Source organism: Acanthaster planci, linkage group LG08 (assembly GCF_054643075.1).
Source record: "Acanthaster planci isolate LZ-2023a linkage group LG08, COTS_SCS, whole genome shotgun sequence".
In the NCBI taxonomy this organism is placed as follows: Eukaryota; Metazoa; Echinodermata; class Asteroidea; order Valvatida; family Acanthasteridae; genus Acanthaster; species Acanthaster planci.
This window is the reverse complement of record NC_141784.1, coordinates 7,380,132-7,403,872: the sequence shown is the minus strand read 5'-3', so window position 1 is coordinate 7,403,872 and position 23,741 is coordinate 7,380,132. Positions and strand designations below refer to the sequence as shown.

The 23,741-nt window shown below is 37.2% G+C and overlaps 1 protein-coding gene across 1 annotated transcript in view; it reads left to right on the top strand.

Moving 5' to 3' along the window:
- The window catches only part of LOC110988789 (macrophage mannose receptor 1-like), a 31,946-nt gene that overhangs the window by 4,715 nt on the left and 3,490 nt on the right, over positions 1 to 23,741 (top strand). Inside the window, exons 4-27 of the mRNA XM_022252614.2 lie at positions 1,714 to 1,816; positions 3,206 to 3,450; positions 3,906 to 4,068; positions 4,523 to 4,759; positions 5,008 to 5,187; positions 5,938 to 6,105; positions 6,573 to 6,739; positions 7,017 to 7,125; positions 8,329 to 8,582; positions 9,436 to 9,598; positions 9,927 to 10,220; positions 10,853 to 11,032; positions 11,711 to 11,731; positions 12,345 to 12,505; positions 13,030 to 13,109; positions 15,769 to 15,866; positions 16,333 to 16,593; positions 17,234 to 17,400; positions 18,898 to 18,997; positions 19,588 to 19,832; positions 20,592 to 20,763; positions 21,935 to 22,189; positions 22,507 to 22,689; positions 22,868 to 22,954. Coding sequence (XP_022108306.2) covers positions 1,714 to 1,816; positions 3,206 to 3,450; positions 3,906 to 4,068; positions 4,523 to 4,759; positions 5,008 to 5,187; positions 5,938 to 6,105; positions 6,573 to 6,739; positions 7,017 to 7,125; positions 8,329 to 8,582; positions 9,436 to 9,598; positions 9,927 to 10,220; positions 10,853 to 11,032; positions 11,711 to 11,731; positions 12,345 to 12,505; positions 13,030 to 13,109; positions 15,769 to 15,866; positions 16,333 to 16,593; positions 17,234 to 17,400; positions 18,898 to 18,997; positions 19,588 to 19,832; positions 20,592 to 20,763; positions 21,935 to 22,189; positions 22,507 to 22,689; positions 22,868 to 22,954 — 4,093 coding nt within the window. The remainder of the gene's footprint in view (positions 1 to 1,713; positions 1,817 to 3,205; positions 3,451 to 3,905; positions 4,069 to 4,522; positions 4,760 to 5,007; positions 5,188 to 5,937; positions 6,106 to 6,572; positions 6,740 to 7,016; positions 7,126 to 8,328; positions 8,583 to 9,435; positions 9,599 to 9,926; positions 10,221 to 10,852; positions 11,033 to 11,710; positions 11,732 to 12,344; positions 12,506 to 13,029; positions 13,110 to 15,768; positions 15,867 to 16,332; positions 16,594 to 17,233; positions 17,401 to 18,897; positions 18,998 to 19,587; positions 19,833 to 20,591; positions 20,764 to 21,934; positions 22,190 to 22,506; positions 22,690 to 22,867; positions 22,955 to 23,741) is intronic.

Genomic DNA, 23,741 nt, shown 5'->3' with positions numbered 1-23,741 from the left:
TCCATGTCTTCATGGAAGTTTCACAGCTATCGCTCTCTGTATAAACCTTACTGTAGACAGAGTTTAGACTTGACATGGATCACTTTGTAGTGTGATAAAAAAGGAGAGGAATTGTCAAGCATCCCAGTTACCTACTTCAACCTGGTTTGGGGATGGTGCGTTACAAATATAGTTTTTTCGAGGGGCTCTCCAACTGGTTAAATAGGAAACAGGAAACAATTAAAATTAGAATTTTGAATAAGAATTATAAATTTGGAATCTTTAGGAAATAAAAAGTCTGAAATGAGCATCTAAAATAACTTTTAAGTGTATGAAAGAAATGTTCTTGCAAGGCAGTGCAAAACGGTGGAAAGCAAAATACACGTACATGTACATAGAACCTTACAATAACAACAACAACAACAACAAAAATGATCAGGTGACCTTACAGGATTGAAGCTGGATATTCTACAAGGCATGGATGATAGGGCCTTGGTTGAAGAGATGTTCATGCAAAGAGTTATAGAAGTCTTTGGGGGAGGGTTCTAGATATGAGGTCTCGAAGGTCAAGTCATGAACATTTTGAAAAAAATCATGTTAACATGCTTTGTCTATGTACATGATGTAAGGTCACTGGAAAAACACCAAGGTATTTGTAGGAACTGACAACTTGCAAAGGTTAAGTACATGTACCTTGGAAGTATAGCAGTGAAGGCTTGATTTCTGGAACCGGTGATGTGCGTCATTTTATGTTTGGTTGAGTTGAGCTGCATGTGGTTCTGTGGGCACCTATCAGAGATACCGGTAGAGTTGAGGTCTTCCTGTGAGAGAACTGCATCATTAGCATTTAAACAATTCTATGCAATACAGTATCATTTGCATATTGAGTCAACATTACGTACACTTTTCTGGCACATTCCATTATTGTCAGGTAGCTAGCCATGGCTTCATCCTTTTATGATACCGGTAGTGCATAACTGACATACCCCCCCTCCAACTGTGGATGATGTGGCCTTTAGATCTAGAAACGTACTTCATGCTTACATGTTTATATTGCAGTGGTAAGAAACAGGTTATGAAGTAATAAATTGATTGAATGGAACATTCAATCAGTCACTGAATTAATTTGTTTTATTGCACTAATGCTATTGCATGACTTGTGTGCCGGCGTCTGGACATTTAGCACCGTGACAGCCCAAAAAGTAAAGACAATTTATTGCTATTAGAGACCCAAGTTGAATTATTCATGAAGTTACAATTAGTTGGCTCATTTTCCATCGAATTTAGATCCTACTCGTACTGTTACCTGTGTCTGTAAATGGGCACTGCACACAAAAGGCAGTATGCTAGATTTTCAAAAAATTGGTGTCAAAATAACAACAGGGAGTTACTTTAAAAACTCCTAAAGGCTCAGCTCTTGTAAATATGCAATGTGGGGATATTGGGAAAAATGCTGGGTGGAGTGATCCCCCCCTGGGTTAAATTCATTAAGGTAGATCTTTTGATGGGTACATATTCATGCAGTTGCCTGAAATTTTGTTTTAAAGTAGATATGTACCAGAATATGTACATGTACCCAACATAAATCAGTATTCTTGACTTATGTACCTGTATATGCTGGACTTGTTCTCAGACTCAAATTCAACACAGTTATCTCAGAAAGGGTAGATTACACATTCCTTTACATTGTTTTGGATTAAGATATCAAGTTTGGAATCTTAACTTTTTGTACAGTGTGTACAGATACTACCAAATGACAAAACACCAGGTTTGTGGAAGACCGTCAACTGTAATGAAGCTAACACAATTTACTACTTCTGCCAAAAAGATCCTGTTGGTATGTACTTAAGAATCAGCATTAATCTTCTTTGAATCAGCATTTATCTTTTCTTAATCAGCATTAATCTTCTTTGAATCAGCATTTATCTCTTCTTAATCAGCATTAATTTTTGAAATTAGGGTTTTTTTTAATTTTTATACAAAAATATACAAAATTTTGATTTTTTTATTTAAATCAAATTTCCTGTAAATCGGATATTTATATTTTTATTTCAATTGGAGACAAGTTGGCTGATTTATCCGTTGAAAAACAAGCAAATTAGCTCCATGTGTATTAATTTTCATTCATGTATCTCTTTTGCCACAAAATTAAACAATTTTGGATTTGATTTAAGAAATTTAAATTAAATAATTGACTAAATTTACAAACTACCATGGATATTGGCTAAACCTAGTATAATGCATGCAGTGTAGCACCTACCATTACGTTACCTGCAGAGAAGACACTTCCTTCAAAGACGGGTGCTGTACGTATACAAAAGATAAAGTGCGTAACAAGTTTTAAACCGAACTCTAATTTTTAACAAAACTTCACAAGATATTCCTACGTGTATCAAATAACTAATGAGTGAAAAACATGCCATCAACCTCACGTGCATGTATTTATTTTATATGCTATATGTACAGGTACATGTTGGTACAAAATGCCGGTATTTTACCTTGACGTACTATGCACAAAAGTAGTCTTCATTTGTTTATGATCAAGCTTCTTTGTGGTTAATAGAACAATGAAATTCACTTTATTAAGAGCACGTTGTTACTGTTTTTAGTTTCACTGCATGATGGCCAACATTTCTAATCTCATTAAAATATGTGTGTACTTGTAGAGACAAAAGGTTGATGTACACTGATATTTCACCATGTCAAACTCTGCAGTGGACAATTTAAATGAAGTTGACATTAAATCATCATTACAATTACATGTATATAAATCCTTCATGTCAAATTAATTCAATGAATCTGAAAAGCTTATTTAAATCGAAACAAGTGGATTGAATTGAACAACAATTCCTGCCAAACCAGACTTAAACAAGTTCATTCATCCTTTTTGTCAATCTTGGAACTGAAAGGCTCTCAGAGGGGAATTTGTTGTTTAAAATGTGCAAATCCTGCAAAAAGAAATGAATCAGTTGAAAAGAATTTAAAAATTAAAACATTATTGCCTTTTTCCAAAAAAATGAAATACGTTGATTTAAATCAGTAATTTAATTTTAAAAATAAATTAATTTAAATCACGGTTTAAACCAGGGATTTAAATCAAGGTAATTTCAATCAGCCAACCCTGTTTGAAATAGGTCTAGAGCTTACCTTTTGATTTGATTTTTTTTTTCACACTTTCATTTTGATCAAACTCTTCTTTCTTCTGATTGCCTTTATGTACACGTAGATAATAATTCACCAGTGCAACCAGGTTGTGAAGCCAACTCTGACTATTTTTTTTACGATGGCACTTGCTTCATGAACATCAGCGGCTCAATGTCATATGATGAAGCTAGAACAGCATGCCAACAAACTTCACCTAATGCTGATCTTGCAGCAGTAAATAATGTTTACCATAAAAATGTTGTCCAGTTGTTAATGCTCAGCAGTAACATAACATCAGCATGGATTGGACTTCGCAGTGATCGAGGGGTAAGAAACAAAGGCTAGCATTATGATAGTTGTTCATTGTCATGGGGATTGGGATGGAGTCTCAAGATGGAGAAGATCAGCCATAGACCCTGCTACTCAATCTAGTACTCACTTTGTCCTTTGATTTCTGTCTAAAATTAATGTGACTTGTGTTTCTTCCAGCAGAAATTACATTCAGGTACAATTTCCAAAGTAAATTTTGAATTTAACAGTGGGTTTCAAATATCTGCCTAAAGAAATTACCCACTTCAATTGTCTGATTTCCTTCCCTGAATCTTTTACAGGAACTCTTTGCAAAGGAAAAGCAAAGATCTCAATGAGGTCGTAGAGCCCTGTAAATTATGAAAGTCTGAAAAACCTGAGCACCCTGCAGATAAGGTTTTAGTCACTTAGCTTGTCATTTAGCGTGTGAAATCCATTTGAAGAGCATAGAAGTTACCTTTCTCTCCAAACAGAGGTTCATTTGGGAGGACAGAACTCAGAATGTCAAGTATACCAATTGGGCAGCGATGCAACCACAACCTTCAGATACCAACGCTTGCGTGTCTACAGATGGTGATGCTTGGACATGTGAAGACTGTAATGAGATGAAGCCAGCTATATGCTCAATCCCAATAGGTAGGATAAATGTAGTGGTTAGTTATTGCTGTTTAGCAGTTTTCCAGACAACAAATTTAATACGTTGAGATATACATGTATGCAACAAAACTACTGAGACAATGTTATACTATTTAGGTGGCCTTGAAGCTAACAAATATTATTTCATCAAATCTACTCTGCAGATTACAATTAAATTCACTTTAACTTAAACCTAAAATACCATATTGGTCTTTTCAATTCCTTACAATTGAGCCTTATTTACAAATGACAGAATCTTATTCTTGTGAATTTAAATTTGTTCTTGAAATGACCACCATTACCAGGGACAGGTTAAGCAGTAATTTACGTGTATGTTCTTGATCCATACGTAAATCCACTCTCTTTTGTAAAGACTTGGGATTTGCAAGTGGCTAGGCTTAGTTTGTGTAATTCTGTCTCATCTTTAGTGACACAAAAAGTTCTCTTTCCTCAGATACAAACACAGATACAAAATTCCAAGGGGAATGCCCAGATGGCTGGGGTATAGTTGGATATGAGTGTTTCACCTACGTCAGTGTAAACATGGCATGGGAGAATGCACAACAGCATTGTGAAGGACTCTACCCTGGTGCTTCTCTGTATACTGCCCATTCTGCACAGCCAATTAACTGGCAGGAGTATGGCGTATTTCCAGGGTCTGAGTTTTGGCTTGGAATGACCAGAAATGATGGTAATCAGAATCATGCATTCTGGACTTTAAAAAAAATCCTGTCTCACCCAATTGTAAAATGACCACATAACATTGTTTTCTGAATATGTGTGAAATATTTGTGTAATTGTTGAAAAATGCAAACTTTCAGATCTGTATGTACTCAAGCATAGTTCCACCCTTGTAATGTCTTTTAATCTAGATCTATTAAATTTTACTTTGTAAATGTGCAGCTCTGGCTTATTGCTCACTTTGTGTTTTCACTCCAGATAACAAGTTTGAAATAATTGATGGGAGTATTGTAGATTATGTCAACTGGAAACCAGGTGAACCTTCATCAGATCCCAACAAAGACTGTGTCATTGGAGCTGTGCCACAGACCGATGCTTTTACCTGGTCTAGTGCTGATTGTAGTATTGGGCGCCGCTTTTTTTGCTCTTTTCTTTCAAGTAAGTACAGTGCTTTACTGTTTTCCGTTGTCAAAATCTTCAAGCAAAAAGTGGTTTTTGCCTATTATGGTTATTGCAGATAATATGCAGAGCCAAGACGCGGCCATAATGTTGATGTCCAATGTACGAACTGAAGGAGTTTCAGGGAAGCGAATTGATAGTTATTGTTATTTGTAACATGGTACTGTATGTGGGAACTAGGCAGAACTGTGTAAAGTTACAAATAGAGAGAGAGCAGGTAACAACATGGTAAGAATTTCTCTTGATGTGGGATCAGGAAATGAGCTTATGTTGAAATGTTCTGAAAAACCTACATACTGGAATTTTATCATTTCATCAGTTTAATAACTTTGCTGTGGGAATTCCAATTAAAAAAGGAAGAATAGTTGGACTTTCAATTGCATGATAAGGGCTACTATTGGAAAGCCAAAGTTTTAACAAATCTGGACATCTTGATTAGTGCACTCTAGACCATCCGCAAGCCCTCCTTGGAAGTAGAGGTGCTCTACCAGTTAATTGTACTGCAGAAGCATCAAGAATCACTCATGTTGTGCAGCAACTACGACCCAATGCCATAACTGGAGAGTTTTGAAATATTCTGGCCACAATTCTTGTCATGATATGTTTCCGATTTTTGATGAAGCCTTGATTGAAGTTGATAATGCATTTATGATTCATTCATTTTAATCATGCAGTTTTTGTAATTTTGTTCTTTTTTCTCTCTCCCTTCTCTCCTCCCTTGATTGCCAGTTTCAAGCCCCCCAGACACAGGAGAGTGTCAGGCTGGCTGGTTGAAGGTAGACAATAAATGTTATCGCTATTTTGAGGACGAGATGACATTTATTGAAGCCCAGATATCATGTGAAAGCAAGGCAATTGGTGGAAACCTGGCTGCGATCACTTATGGTGGTCTACAAGGTAAATATCAATTCCTGTAGTCCACATACATATGTATAGTATTATACAGAATTTTTGCTTGTTGAATGCCAATGGTAGTATACCTTCAATATGTCATCATGGTATGAAACCTGCAATGTACAAATGAATTGGCATATTGTCACATCTACATGTAGATGAGAAAAAAAACAAATGTTGTTGAATGTTCTGCCATCTGATAGCATTTGAACAACATGAAGCTACACTAACAGTTGATCATAATGCATATGAAGGACAGCAACTCTTAGCCATTCTCCCTCTTAAAAGATGCCTTTTACCCTGCTTTAAAAAAAGGAAAATTTGAAAAAAAAATAGAAGTTTGTATAGGCAAAAGGAATGTAAGCATCGTTTCCCCTTTGGTTTTAATCAACGTATTGAGTTAACATCTCGTTAATATTTGAAAGCAGTACAAATGTTCTTCATTTTCCTGTCTTTTTGTCATCTTACAGAAATTCTGACTTATGCGATGAGAGGCTTTGCCAGAGATGTCTGGATTGGTCTTCAGGATACATTTAATAGCCGAGATTTCAAATGGACAACTGGAGATGCACTAGTGTACACAAATTGGGCACCAGGCCAGCCAGATGGATATTTGGATTTCTTTGATGACAGTCTGGTAATGTAGAATTTGGGACTGAGAAATTTGTAAGCTTCAAATATTGTAGCAGTCACAACTCATTGTTATATTCAGACATGCAGATTGTTGGAACTACGTCATATTATCAGGAAAGGCTCTTTCCAATTATCATTAGCATGTGATTTGGAAGAGCCTCATTAGACATGTTAGAGGGTTGACAATGTTCTGGAAAAAGCCTGCGGGTCCATCAGTTCATTTTCCTTGCCATGTTAGGAAATCTTACGCTAGACATATTTTATCCTTCCCTCTCTATTAGGATAGAAATGATTGTGCCAAGATGATAGCAGATAGTGTATCTCCTGGTTTGTGGGATGACGTAAGTTGTAGTTCAACCAAACTGCCCTACTTCTGTGAATGCTACTTGGGTAAGTGAATTGCTTGAGAGATCTTGATTCCAGGGTTGCTGGAAATGCCTTGACAAGATTTGCATGTAGGTCATTTCACATTAACATATTATTAACAATAGAAGAACCTGCCCCAGCGTCATAATTATACTTGGCCAAAAGACTCTTTCTGAAAAGCTCTGATTCAAAGTCAACCACTCCCACAAAAACTTACTCTACAGGGTCATTTATCCTAATTTGTGTGACATTCTAAGAGCAGCCTCATCTTTTGCAATACTTTGAGGCCCGGCTGTGAGGTAGGCCAATATAATTTCTGCAATGACAGACTCGTTACAACAGCCAAATACCACCACCTGGCCTAACATGCCTTGTGTGGACCTCCACACAAAAGAAGTCCACATGATGTGGGGTAAGAGGACATTGTGTGACTCACACATCCACACAGTGTTTTCCCCTCTCTCAAAACACAGTTGTGGAGGCATTTTGGGCTCAGAGGTATTGTGGCAAAATAAAGAGGAACTGTGTAGGAAATCATTAACAAAGATTTAGCTGGAAAGAAACAGGCAAAACGAGCATTTTCTACAGTAGAACAAAGGAGCGCCCAAACAACGGTGTTGGTAGGCCCTCTTATTGTTGAGATGACAGTTTCCCTATTTAGGAAAGCTGATTGCTGGTCACTGTAACAGCTGCAATAACAAGTATGGGTGGACTTGTGTGTAGTTATAGTGTACAAAAGAATTGGAAATTTGATTGTTTTCTTCTCATTCACCACTTACATGTAAATATATCGGGAGTTTTATCCACCTGTATTAAAAGTGACCCTCTCTCATCAGCCATTGTTGTACAGTTGTGAAATTGTAAAAACTAGCATTTTGTGTTTAAAATTTCTGCAGAGCAGGAATAAGAGAATAATGGGAGGCTTTGGGGAGAAAAACCATGTGGTATCATTGCTGGACGTGGCCATTGAAGAATTCCATGCCATAGCATTCCTGGATATTGCTATTACAGAACTCAGAATGTTGATGTTGCTTAGAGAAAATCAGGTGGGAGAGTAGTCTCATGGCCAGTCACATAATAAGGTTCAAGAAACAAGGTGAACAGTAACAAATGAATGCTTTTTTTGCACTTTATTTCAATATTTTGCATTGATTTAAGACCGAAGGTGGTCTTAAGAGGTCTCATCAGTAAGTGTTGATGCATTTTCATTCATTTTGTTTATCTTAGATCGTTTACTCCTGCCTTCGACCCCAAATCCGAACCTCTCCTGTCCTCCAGGCTATGTGGAAGGTTTTCCTGGATCATGCTATCGTTTGATTGTGAAGAGCCAGACATATGAGGAATCCCTGATAGAATGTCAGAATGACAAAGCCAGCCTTGCATCCGTTGCAGATGGATATGAGCAAGGTGTCTTGCAGTATTTTCTTTCATCTTCTGACAATGCAGGAACCACGATGTGGATTGGCATGGATGACATGGATGTAAGTTGGTCCTTGGAGCACTTCTTTAAATGACTCAATGAATTTTGTGACTCAAATTAAGAAGATGGAATCAAGTTGACCATATTGTACATGTATGCTTGAATCAAGTCAAGTCAGCTTTATTCCTGAGTTAATTTAAGCTACTGATATTTTAAGCGTCATCTACCAAATTAATACAGTAGAGACAGAGACTAGGGTGAGCTTTGGCAGTTATTTGGCAGTGAAACAGAAGGATAAATAAGGCATGAGTCTTCAAAAGTTCCAAGTAAACAGCATAAACATAAAGCATAGTGAGCACAGAAAATTCCCCACCCATACAGCAGAGTCAGCTTGTTTAAGATCCAGTCTTTCTTTACTCTAAAGCTATACCCTATCTAGCCACATTTAGTTTAGTATAGCAGACCAGTAGGATAAAGGTAACTTAATTGAGCCGTTCCCACTTTGTGGTGCACTCCTTTTTGAGTCAAACTTCTGGAGTCAGTGATTTCTCCCAGTTTGTACCATACATAAGATTCATTTAAAAGTTTATGGTGTCAGAGGGCTTTTGGTTCGGTCAAGGTTTAAGTCTGATTTAATTCCCCAGGCTGGTTTTCATATTTCACTGGGCTTCATAGAATTAGTTTCATCAATAAATGTATTCTTTATACGTGTTTTGTTTAAAATCTTGAAGTTGTTTCTTCCTGCTTTAGCCACCAAAGATCCCAAGTTTAAGTTGGGGTCTTTAGTTTTTCCGGTATATATTGTGACAGTTTTCAGCATGTATACAACAGCCCAACTGTCGGTATTTGATTCAGGTTTTTAACTTTTTTAATGAATATATACTTATGAAGTCTTCTTTATACATCATTTGTAGAAAAACGGTGAATACACATGGACAGATGGGAGCCCAGTCAGGTATGTGAATTGGCTTAGCGCCAATTCACCTCAGCCTAGAATGTGTGTTGCTGCTCAGAAAAGTGCAAAGTGGTTAGAAAGTGATTGCAACGAGACACGACCAGCCATGTGCAGAACAACAAGTGGGTAATCTCCCTAACTATATACCTAGTTGATTAAAACTGATTAAAGAAAGAACAGGACACAGATAAAGTAATTTTGAGATGTATCCATTCTGCAACTATTTGTCCTGCCCCTTATTTTTATTCATTCTTTTATCAACCTTTGTGTCTGCTCAGGAGTTTTCAGGTTTGACCAGTTCCATCACACCGATCATCATTATCATGAGAGGCTTCCACAAAGAGGAACCTTTGCTTTTAAAATTGTTTTTGGCAGAAAAAGGTATCTATTACTTGTCAAAATGATCACATCACTTGATGTAGCACGTGTCCTGTGATTTTTTCTTGGCAGGTGACATACCTGTTACACCTCCACCTGGTGAAACACATTGTGATGATGGATGGGTGCATTACAGCAACTCCAACCCCAGACTGTGCTATCTGATTAATACTTATCGATTACCCAGTGGTGCTGTTTCTTCTACTCAGTATGTCACTTATGCAGAAGCCAAACAGCTATGCGAAACTCAAGGTGCAATTCTTGCTACTGTCCATAGTCCAGACCAGAATGACTGGCTGTACAGAAACATTCGTGTTACTCTTGGAAAGAGGAAAATCTGGCTTGGCATGCACCGTTCAATTGATGGTATGTTTATTGGAACAGGTGGGAAATTGACATTTTGGAATTTTCAATTCAGAGAAGTAGTCCCACCGGTACAGCTTATTCAGTTAACCTAACTTGCCGTGCAAGCTAAATGAAATTGACCCAGTTAACTTCCTGTAAAGGTACCAGTACTAATTATCCATTCTTAGGGTAAAGGTACAAAAATTTACCCAATTTCCATCGTGTAGTATATTAAGGCAGAGTAAATTGACCCAATTACTATTTTAGTTTAGAAGACGAAGAAGAAGGACATTGACTCTACAGTATACACTTCTGCAGGATAGAACGAGAGCAGTCGGTTAATCCTATGCAAAACTAGTAATGAATCAGTTATCTTGCTGAAAGTGAACCAAAAATGAAAGTATTGTTCTTAAAACTTTGTATGACTTTTAAACTGTCAAAATCCATGCAAATGTACCGGTACATCCCAAGTTGATTTGTTTAATTCCATTTACACCATAAAAACATAAATGAGTAAATAAGGCCGTAGCATTTAGCAAGAGTTGTGTTTACCATACCTTTCAGGCAAGCTTAGGAGCTTTTTTCCCAACAAATCATGCATGAAAAGCAGAATGTGTTAAGTGCTCAGCTTTTGTTGATGAATGACTACCTAGGTCCTCTGCAATGGGACAATGGTGATGCAGTCAACTATGTATTCTGGGCAAACGGTGAACCAAGCAATGGCCAAGAGGGAACAGACTGTGTCACTTTCTTTGCTGGTAATGATGGTGTTGGACCATGGAGTGACTCCAGCTGCTTTGAACGCAATGCCTTTGTTTGCCAAAAGGTTGCCAGTAAGTGTATTCTTACAGTTCTTTATGGAAGGGCATTAGCACCAACAGAAGAGAAATTGAGAAGTAAGCACTAATTTGAAAGGAGGGTCAAGCATTTACATTTTTTGGAAGATCAGCAACTTATTGTCAGATTAATTTTAATTGAAATTTTTACTTAAATTTGTTTTACTGTAAATTATTGCCATCAAAGGGTAATTTTTTTGGCTTGAATCTTTGCACAAGCTCACATTGACAAAATGTGCAATGAAAGTTGTAACCAAAGCCCTTACCACTGCATTCACATAAAAGTATCCAGTAGGATGTGCTCTTTCCATATCATAGTCAAATTTTTGCCTACGTGTAGCTGTTAAAAGTAGGGCTAGCTATCAGTATAAAAGCAAATGAATGATTTATAGGTCTTAAAGAATCTCATTCAACCATCAAAACACCAAATAGTAATCACTGCTATAAAACAATGAAAATGTGACCCTCTTAAGATAAATTGGGCTATTGTACATTTCGAGGTAAAATTTGAAACCAACAAACGGTGATATTTCTGCAAACTTTGACTACCTGCACGAATGGTAGGCAAAATTATAGTGTATAAAATATTTTTGTCATGTTTGTCATATTTTTAAAGTTTTTATAAACTTTTTGATACTTTTTATAAACTTCGAACTTTGTTTGATTTTTTTACAGATGATGGACCAAAGCCACAATGTAAGTACGAATTCCTGAAACCCAGCAAACCTTTTTAATTTGAAGATGTGGTAAAAATGACCATAAAACTTTGGGACAGTAATTGATTCAGTTCTACAGGTAAATTTTGCACGTGGAATTACCCCTCTAAAGGGAAAATAGTTGTATTTTTTCACCGGTAGCTATGTCATATGTGTTATTTCCCAGCTTCATTTACTGATGGTTTGGACACTGAGCTGAGGTATAGCAAACCCCAAGCTAATTATATGTACTTTCCTCACAACCTCTTTCAGTGGGCTATGCATGGTTTTTAAAAATTCTGTAATTTGATTTAAGCACAAACGTAATCACATTAAGTATTATTAGCACTTTTATTTGTATCTGATAGATGGCATTCAAACTTTGCTCATACTCGCTGAATCCTCAAAATGTTGAAATCTCACTTCTGATTATCTCTTTTGTGTTCAATACAACTTGAGCACAATTTAGTCCAATTAGGCAAATTCAGTCTAGTTTTTCATTCTTATCAGACAAATGTAAGTGCATACATTGATGAGAGAAGAACAGTATGTTGCTTGCAAACTTCTAGACTAATTACACCACTCAAATTACTTTGAAATGGCTGTACATGTAGGTGAATCCGGGTGGGAAGAGTTGGCTGGCTCTTGTTTCTACTTTCGAATACCTCAGGATGGGGTGCTGGATTGGCATAATGCAGAGGCATTTTGCAACCAACAGGGAAGTAACCTTGCAAGCTTAAGTTCTCCAACTGAGCGAGAGAGTGTTAGTCAAATTGTAAGTTCTGTTTTGTATTTCCAGTGAGTCATTTGTAGTTCATGGAGAGTGACATAAAGACAGATGTTGTACAGTTGGGATGGTATCATAATGGCACCAGTTTTAAAAAGATTTCATTTATACTGTAAGAAGATTTATTTGCTATAAATAAGTTGACAAAATAGATATGGTCTTCTTTTGCAAACAAGTTAATTGCAATCAGCTGTTCTTTCCCAGGGATGCCTTCCATTCACTCAGAGTCTCAGCGACTGGCAGAATATCCACAAATGGATGCTTTCCACTTCCTTTCTTCAATATTGATATTTAATGAATTCAAGATGTTAAAAGGTTGTCAAGTGTAAACCCATGCATGTGACAGTTTAAAATACACAGGACAAATTTTCATTTGATCCTGGACAAATGGATAAATTTGTACCTTTGTACTGGTCTTGTTTATAAGAGATTACACAGCATTAAGTTTCACTGCAGAGTAAGAAGTCACAAAGACAGCATAAAGTTTTATAAATGTCCCTGTTTATCAACAGCTTAGAAATCGCTATGCTACCAACCCAGAATCTTGGCCGTGGATTGGTTTCAGGAGATTACCTTATGATCAAGATTTTATGTGAGTATCTAATAATTATCAATTGCCATTGTAAACTACTCTTTTCTGTATATGATGTCATCTAAAATTATCAACACACTTCGTTTGTAAAAGTGGTTGTTTAGGTACACCAAAAGTTAAAGACATAGTTCTATCAACATCCAAAAAGGCACAACAGGTGGACCTGGACAAACTTAGAAACAAAAACAGACAAACAACTAAGAAACAAAAACGAACACAACAGGTGGACCTGGACAAACTTAGAAACAAAAACAGACAAACAACTAAGAAACAAAAACGAACACAACAGGTGGACCTGGACAAACTTAGAAACAAAAACAGACACAACAGGTGGACCTGGACAAACATAGAAACAAAAACAGACAAACAACTAAGAAACAAAAACAGACAACAACAGATAGACAAGCATCTAACAAAGGAAAATAAAACCCAATCATATTGCATACAATAATGAGAAAGAAACACAATATACACACACAGATAATTACACACACAGAAACAATGTTAATACAGACAGTGTGCCAACCGGAACAAAATGACAATTCAACTACTTACATTTCTTAACACAGGTATTACTAGTTAAAAACTAAACTAATCAAATACAGAAGCAATGAAAGGCGGAAAACTAGTAATGTTCACAGCAACACCCAATAAATATGCTCAAACAACTGTCGTAAAGCAACGGATCTCTGGGAAACAGAAAGAGGGAACACCCTGCGCCTCCATGCCCATCATCTACATCCCTCACCCAACAATCCCAAACCACCCACTCCTCCAGACCTTCCCTTTGGTACAACCAAGAACATATGACATCAATCATATACTGGTGCAGAGACCCCATGAGGGATGAACACGGGGAACAACCGGCAAGATAGACTGGGAAGATCAAAGACTCCGTTCTGGTTTGTATCTGGGTAGTGCTTCAATGAGATAAGCTGGTGCAAATCCGTTTGCGAAACGCTAGCAGAAGAATCTTAAATGTGATGCGATTCTGGATTGATAACCTACATGTATGTAGGGACTCCAACACTGGACTGATGTGCATTTGGTAAGAGCAGCAGAGTTTTGAAGTCGCTGAAGTCTGTCCAGTTGATACTGGGACAAATTATACAGGATTGAATCACAGAAATCCAGTTGAGATGTTATAAGAGCATGCACAAATTGTTCCATAGCTGTGTAGGTCAGATATGTGTGCATGAATCCAAGGTTACGGAGAAGAAATCTGACAGACTTAGACAAGTTGGATACATGAACATTAAAGGTCATGTGACTGTCAAAGATAACCCCCAGGTTTCAAACTTTTACAGATGTACCGATGCAGGTGGTACTGATGTACACTTATGAGACATTCAGCTCTTAGTGCCAAACATCATGAAGCATTATTTATCATCATTCAGTTTAGGTAGTTGGAGCTCATCGTCATTACATTAGTGCATGTGTTCCCAGTGCTTTCTGGCAACAGAATATGCTTGCACATTTCATGTCCATCCATGTTTATCCCGTGTCTTCAGGCCTTCCTGTCATTGCATTCTTACGTGTACATCAGCCATCAGTGCCTTTGGGACTTTTTTCCAGGGTTCCCCATAACCCTGATTCAATGACAGTGTGATGCTTTGGGTTTAATGGCTTCGGTCTTGTACCCCACAGTTGAACAAAAAACTTCGAAAAATGGAAGGAACCACCAAAATTTGTACAAGTAGGGCTGGATAGCTCAGTTAATGAAGTGTCACTTGTAAAGTAATTCACTGACGGGCAGCAGTGAACGGGGTTGGAAAGAATGACTGTAGACCAACAAATACAGTGTTCATTCAAGAACAATATAATGACCTTCACTAGCTAGGTCAACTTCAATGTAAACAACAGAGGGCGGTATATGCTGTTCTTACAGATACATCACACTGTTACAGTCTTCTGGAAGTTGCAGGTTCAAATTCCACTCTGGTCAATTTCCTTTGTTCATCTTTATTATTAGAAAAAGCCAGATTAAGTTTTGCAAATTAACGTTGTTTCATAATTTGAATTGAAACATGTTCCAAGCTGGTTTGTAGGCCAAGGCCCACTCCTTTTATTATCATTACAGCATTTGCATTAGCATGTTTTTGCACAGTTCAAAGAAATACATGCTTTCTGGGAGTCAGCTGAATTCGAAGTTAGTTTGATAAATCATGCGTGCTAAATCCAAACTGTTTTGGAGCTTTTTGGCTGCATCATTAAATTTTTTAAAGTAAAAAGGAGTATATGCAAGGTAAGCTGGGCTAGGAGCAAGAAGATCAGTTGCAAGAAAAATCAGACCATCACTTCAACATTTTGGTGTCACTGCATATCATAATGGACTGTTCTGATATCAGTCAAAAATGTTTTGCAGCAGTCCCTGTTTATTAATTTTTTTCTTGCATAAATGGGACAGTTAAAATGGTTATTAACTTAACTAAATAATTTTGAATGTTGGCCTAATAACCTGTCGTCAAAAATGCTGCACATAACTGTGGGAAAACACTACTGTGGGTAGCTTCTTTAAGAATATAAGTGATGCAACCTACATGTACATATAACTTAAAATGTATTGCAAATAACAATATTGAATATCAACGTTTGAAGATGCCTTGAATGTTGAATTTTCCTTGACGGGTCTCTTTGCATCATTTTGGTCCATTTTTAGATGGTCAGATGGCACTCCCTTGAATGTTGGTTCTACATCTTGGCGTAATGGCCAGCCTGACAACATTGATGATGACTGTGTTGTTGTTGAATCTGAAGGTAAAAAAGTGGTCTGTTCTGAAAATCACTCCTCCATAAATCTGCAGGTGTCAACCAAGTCAAATCTTTGTTTTCATTAATCCAAATTTGAGTCAACAAGAGTGGTATATTTTTCGAATTTTTTTCTTCCCCCCCATATGTTTCTGCTTCTAAACTAACGCTAGTGTGCTACCATTATGTTTCAGATAGTCGTTCTATAAATTAGGGGTCCAATTTTTTGTGTACCCCGTCACATTTGACATAGGATTTTGTTAGTTCACATATTTTCTAATTTCCAACTGAATTAATGCAAACTACCTGCCTGACAACTAGTAATAGTTTGAAATCGATTTCAGTTATTTTTCCATGTCAAACAACAAAGGTCAGACATAACAGGAACGCAAAATGTCACACTTTGGGATTCCAAATTTATAGAATGACACATACACTGTATACTTAGCAGATAGTTCCCTTATCTTCATTTTAGGCACTGCTACATTGTGGAATGACATCAATTGTGGCCTATCACGTCCCTTTATTTGCAAAAAGCCAATCGATTCTGGAGGCTTACCAACTCCTGGGACAACACAAGATCCTAGAGGAGCATGTAAAGGTGATGAGAGTCGTATCGGAAGCCATTGTTATAAACTTGTTTTGGAACCCCAGAATTGGGAATCTGCTCGTGATGAATGTTCAAAGCTTGGACGAAATGGTGATTTGGCGTCTGTACCCATCTATGCTGTGCAAGGTAAGATTTCAAATGACCAAGCTCACATTTATCAAATAAACTTGACTAGAAAATCTGTGACTGCCATAGCAATGAGCTGGCACTATACCAAGTCCAGTTAGACAATGACAGCCCTCCTGTTGGTCATTGTTTGTATGAGTGGTTTCCTCCTTGCCACCTGGGAAAATCACTTGGTTAAGCTCCATACTCAGAAGGCCAGTTGGTCGATACCAATTTTGGTCAGTTTTTTTTGACCAACAAAAATGCAACTAAAGTAGTCTAACAAACTTAAAATGTTGCAGAGCCCTAACAAAAGTGGAATGAATTCAACCTGAAAACTTTGTGAAGGTTTTACCTCTTTTTTAAGACTTTTTTTTCAATCATGTGGTGTTACCATGGTAATGCTGTCACTGGTCATTTGCAGTATCCCTATGGCAGAAAGCATTATGATAAACCACATGTATTGCACAGAACCACTGTTCTGTGACAGTCGCACTATACAAAACCCAACACAGTACTTCCTGCCATTAAAGGAGGGGCCATCAGGAGTGTCCAGTGGAACGTTGCTAGATTTGTCTCTATTCTGCCGTCAGTGAGAAATGGTATATATCTCTGAATGCTGAATATGTTTTTAGCAAGATATAATCCTTCTATTATACAGCCTTGATTGCCTCTCTAGTAAAGTATGCCCCAGTGGACAACATTTGGCTTGGAATGACCTCTAAGATGCCTGCCAGTAATTTTGTCAGAGAATTCCACTGGGTTGACGGCAGCAGCTTGACCTTTACTAATTGGGGATCAGGACAACCTAGTTTATCAATCAGTCAGGTGTGTTGACATATGTAACTTTCTTTCTATCTCTTGCTCTCTCTTGCTACCGGTATCTCTTTCTGGCTAGCCTTAGTGTATCAACTCAGTGAGATAGTTATTGTGTGCCTTTAGCAATATCTCTTAAAAATTGGGATCCAAACAACCAGTACATTTTCAACCCATAAGGTTTGGTTTGAGCATAGGATATTTTTAGCTTTAGAGTAAACTCTCAATAACTGAAAATTGGTTATCTTGAAGACATTCTCCATTCCTGCCAAAAGAATAGGCTTTTATGTCCAAAAATTCATCCATAACTTGAAATGCCCACACCACTGCAGTTAACTCAAAGTTTTTGAGGGGCCCAATCCAAAAAGACCACCGCCAAATCACTGATGAGTGGAAAAGAACTCAAGACTTAAGTACGAGTCATTTCTGTAGACCGCACTTCATCTTTTTAGCATTAGGAAACAAGCGTGCTTGCTGCCAGTGCCTTCATAATCGACTCATCGTGACCATGGCCTTAACAAAGCCTGGCTTTCAAGCGAGCCTGATTGCTATCACAGCCCAAATGTAGCCCATACGCTTGCAGTCCAATTGAAAAATTATGGTGGCCATGTGATGTACTGCACTGAAACAAGCTTTGTATGTGCTGCAGCTACAGCCTGGCTGCCGCCTGCCTAAATACAGCTATCACGTACTTCTTATACATGCTGACTGCCAATCCCAGCCAATATGTAGACACAATTTACATGCATTCCCAGCGCGGTGCTGGAAATGCACTGTTTTCCGCCGCATGTTTCACACAAATTTGTTTTAAAAAGGTTAAAAAGGAAAGGTGAGGAATGAAAAGACAAACAAAAACACACAAACAATATATGTTTTTTACACTCAAATATTTTTAATGTAAAATGGTGCGCCCTCAAGCACTTTAAAAGGAATGATATGATCATGTGGCCAAACAGGAAGGCCCTGGCCAAGCAACACAGGGCTGTGCACATTGTGTTGTGGTGTGCGCCAAAAGAAAGAACTGTTACAAAAAGTGCACAGTTTTGTGTTTTATGTTTTATTTATCAGTAGAATAAACGATTTACGGAATAAACACATGAAACCTCAGCAAACTGATGATTTTTAGAAGAAATTTATTCTTGAATATAAGGAGATAATCCCTTATAACGTCTCCAATAGCCACCATACGGGCAAGTAAGGTTGCTTGTGCACTGTGCGTTAGCTCAAAATCGTTAGCTCAAATTCTGGATTACTCACATTTTTTATTCATTCCCCTAATGAGGTTCGTGTTATTGAGAGTTTACTGTATTTCGCAGATGAATACAGCTCAGTGTACTGCACATGAGTTAGCAATGAAGATTCATTCAAACATGACACTTCTGGCAGTGTGAAATAATTGTCTTCTGATTAGGTTGTGTATACTGTAAACCTTTTTGCTGTAACATATCAAAGGTATAGTTGTATTCATGAATGATTATTTACTTCACATAAAATAATTAAATTTTACAGGATAGCTGTGTCAAGATGTTAACTGATCCAGATGAACCAGGTGAATGGTATGATGATAAGTGTGACAAAGTGTATTCATACATCTGCAAATATGACTTGGGTAAGTTAATGCTTTTACTGGACGGATATAGAAATTTGAGTCTCTATTTTGATGAGCTAGATTGAGTTGATATCTTGCTTCATGTTATTTTCTCAAAATGACTTTTATTTTATCTATTAACTTCATAAACTACCGCATGTACTGAGGCAAGCAATAACATCATAAGCTTTGAAGCTTTTCATGGTGAAGGTGGCAAAGCAGGTATAGAGGTTTGGGGTAGCACCACTAAAGGATATCTTTTTCAGAGCATGTGTGCTTCTGAATCTATTTTTTTTAGACTACAGATGGTCAGAAAGATATCCATGGTGCTACTGCAAACCTTTATGCCAAAATAACATCAGAAGTTCTATTGTAATCCATTCCAACGAAATACAACTGGTATTTCTTTTTATATTTTTCATTTGTGCTGTTACTGATAAAGTTGATTTTGAGTTTTGTTCAAGTCTGTCTGTTTACAGCTTAATCTTTTATTTAGTACCTACAAATGACAAGACGCTATTGAAAGAAATTAGCTGGTCATTAGAAAGGGAATTGCTGTTAGGATGTAGAAGATTCCTCATCAATTACACTTATCTTGTCTGCTTGAACAGATCCAAATGCTGGACCACAACCACCAGTCTCTTTTGCACCTTGCCCAAGCAGCTTTGTAGGCACACCGCCATCATGTTTCAGGATTGAAGAGACAGAACGTCCCTTTTCTACTGCCTTGGATGGGTGTGAAGCCGTTGGTGGCATTCTAGCCCCAGTCATGGATGGCTATGAGAATGCCTTCATTGAGCTACTTATGTACAATAGCGGTATCAAATCATTATGGGTTGGTCTTCGTGCAGATGATGTGAGTCACCTATCTCTTATTATGCAGACTGTATAGGACCATCAGGAATACGAAAATGGTTACATTTCAGCTGTAACTAAACCCTATAAAGTAGCAATAAATTACATGTACTCACAATTAGTGGACTGAATCATTTCAATATTACACTTGAATCTCCTTTTGCAACTCACTGAACTTTCTGATCATGGTACTATTGTAGATTGAGCCTACTATGTAAAATCAAATTCATTCTCAGTCAAGCTTGCTGGAAAGCATTTTGCAAATGGGTTAGTGTTAGGCACTGAAGTGAGTTTTCAAATCTGCTTAATAAAGGGGTGATTAAATATATTCCAGCACCCTCATCCAAAATATCAGGGTGCTTTGCAGCATTTCCTGCTCTTTGTTTGGACTACTGGCATGAATTCAGAAAGAACAGCAGCAGATCCAGGATTCATTAACTTACAGGGATACAGTGAAACTCATAGGCCATTACCCACTCTTATCTCCCTGATTTTATGTACTTTAATAAACCTGACCTACATGTACTTCATCAAGATGCAATTTTGCAAGCATAGGCTGTTTTATACTTCAAACTGCTCTGTGTCATAGACATTCTGGACAAGACATACCAGTTAGTTCATATTATAAAGTCTACTCTAAGACACATCCTTAATCAAATAGAATCTTGTATTGCAATTGGTTTAACATATACTTACTCCATGACAATTTTGACTTAAACTCTGTGTTTAAAGACTCAACGTTCTTATGTTTCTACCATAGAGTACTTCAAGCAAGTATGAATGGACTGCTGAACAGTGGCCCATACAATACATCAACTGGGCATACGGAGAACCTTCTCTTGTGCAGGGATGTGTTGCATCCGTTTACTCTGAAGGTTGGAAGTCAGTGGATTGCTCAAGTGCTAGACCTTCTTTGTGCAGATCCAAAACAGGCAAGCAGAACTTTACATTCAGAAGTTGTAGCTTCATTAAAGTAGCATTAATGACTTTCTGTGTCTTCCTAAGTTTGACTTTATGCATGATATGATGTGTATAATATCAAATTCACCCATTTCTATAACAAAGAAAAGAATTGTCCAGTTTTCTCATTTATTTACAAAGAGGTCCTCACAATTTTACAACTAATCCAACAGGCAATGGAGCTGTGGTTTACAAAACTTTGTACTACCTAGGTTTGTAACATAGAATGTTAGGTATGAAGAGTAATCAGATGTGATGACTGGACTTTAAAGTCACTTTCATACTATCTAAGTGTGCAGATTGTTTGACATTCATGAAGCAAAATTGTTCAAAAAAGGAACTGTACCAAATTTCTTAGCTGTTCACAAAAGTAGTAGTTGTTTGAACAAGTCAAAAACCAATATGACTGAAGTACAGTTTCTTTGTTTCTCTACAATAAGTTAAAAGTGGAAGCAGGTGAAAATACTTGTGTGTGCCTCTTCAAATCCAACTCCATTAAGTTGAAAATGTAGTATTTCAATGAAAAGATTTGCATATTTAAATTTCAATTTATTGAACTTTTTTTTCAAGCTCTGAATAAAATGACTTGTCATCCTTTTCAATATTACTTCCTGTTTGATCAAAGCAGTCCAGTTCTCAGTCTGCAGTACCATTAGTGTTTATTGCATATTTTGTTTTATTATTATTATTAGTTTATTTTAAAACAAAAACATTGCAGCCAAAGGCTGAATTGCATTTCATGTACATCGTAAAAAACATTTAAAATCTACAATGTGTAGGAAAATTTAAATATTCAAATTATATGGTAATACTTTTATAGATAAAATGGACATTTACACAACTAACCCTGCCAGCACAACTAGGCCAAAAAGGGCCTGAACATTAAACAAGTTAGTGAAGTTAAAAAAGGAAGACCGTACTATATGGTAATAAACTAATTACAATTAAATATTTCTTGTCTTTAACCAACAGTTAGCCATACCCTGTAAGAAGTGTCCATATGTTAACATATTTTCATTTATGCACTCTTTTCATTTAGAAATCCCAACAGTCCTCAATCCCTCAATAGTTGGAGGACTGAATACCATTAGGGTAAACATTTGTTCAAAGTTTGATTAATATTTTTATTTTTGGGTTATCCAGATACTCCCCCAACTTTTCCTCCTGTTGATCCTGGACTTGATTGTCCTGAGAAATGGTATGCATTCAACAAGAAGTGCTATCTTGTCAGCACTGGATTTACTGGTGATAATCTCGTGAATGCCTTCTTCAAATGTTCCACAATCAAAGCTTTGCCAGTCAGTATTCATAGCTGGGATGAAAACAACTTCATCAGAATGAACGCTTTAAATGAGTTAACTGGACGATTCGTCTGGCTAGGACTGGTTCTTGAGCAAGGTAAATTGCGACCACCTTTAAAGTAATAAATGCAAGTTTGTTGTTATGCAGATAAAGCGCAGCATGGACTTGAAGACTGCCGGACCCCCCCTGTCACCCATAAACAGACATGTAGACAGTTGATGAAACATTCATAAACTAGCCCTGTGACGCTAACCATGTTTGTCAGTACACTCTGCCATGCTTGTGTAACTGTTAATTTTTAGATAGTCACATACAGTGTTCTTTCATGATTTTCCCTTGGCTTTCTACGGTGTGCCATTGGTCATTGCAAATTACTTGCTTTACTTTTGGAAAACAACTGTTATTGTCCGTAGGAAGGTATTCATGGATGGATGGCAGCTTGGTTGATTTCACAAACTGGGAAGACGGAGAAGATCCAACCCTAAATGATGGAAAGAAGTGTGTTGTAATGGTCCCTGAAAGTAACGGCAGATGGAGGAGGCAAGATTGCTCTGAGCTAGCAGAAGTAGTGTGCATGCTGAATGAATATGAACCAAGTAAAGGACATGTGTACTTTTGCTCTGAATTCTTCCAAATATGAGTGATCCAGTATTCCTTTATTGTGAATATAATTACATAACTTTCCAGTTGTTTTGGAAACTCAGGTTTCTGATTATGAGGTCAATTATAGTTTCATACTCTTTCTAAATGAAATGCCCTTTCTATCACTTTAAGGCACCCCTTCTGCACCTACTGATGGCCCCAAACCACCAACAAAACCCAATCCCACAAAAGTACCTGTTACTAAAGCTCCTTCTGGTGGTAAGTTTTCACATGTTCCTTTTTTGTGTGCTTTTTGGTTTGTGATTTATGATATCAAAAATTAATTTTAATTATAGATTTAAAAAATTTAAAATAAGGAAATACCTAGTTGATTTTTCTTCTTGTTTCATTGTTCCCACGGTACTGTAAAATGTGTTTGTGTATTGTTATTAGTGTTATTTAACCCATATTATGGTAATGACACCAAGGATTCCTGAAAAGAACTTTTGGCTCACAAGCATGGAGAAACCTGTCAGAAAGATAGTGGAAAGTAGTTTGAGGTGTTAGAATTGGAGGTGGAAGGACAACTCCGAAAGAATATTCTGTGTAAATCCTATGGAATCAGTTAAGGACTGAAAACCCCCATCCACACGAAGACTGAGCTGGGAATTGAACCCAATCCACAAAGGGGAAGATATAATTGTGCTAACCTACTGGTAAATCACAGGAAACTGGATGTATTTCCTTTCCAAGGCTGCCAGCTTTTCATTCAGTTCTGTTCTTTAGCAATCAAGTGTTTGTGTCGATGCAAAAATTCTGCTAAAAAGTCAGTGTTAATGAATAATGTCAAGCAGAGTTATTTTGTTTAATTCTAGTCCTCAGCAACAAAATTCTAAAATCATTTGTACAAGAAAAAGAAAGCATTCCTAAATGAAATTATGTAGAGAATAACTGCTGTCTATAGTTACCTCTACGCTACACAGTGGGCATACAAATGTACCGTGCGAGAGTTAGGTAGGCTTGCACAAGAAAATATCTCTTTTATGAGTGTGTGGTTTTGAGAAGA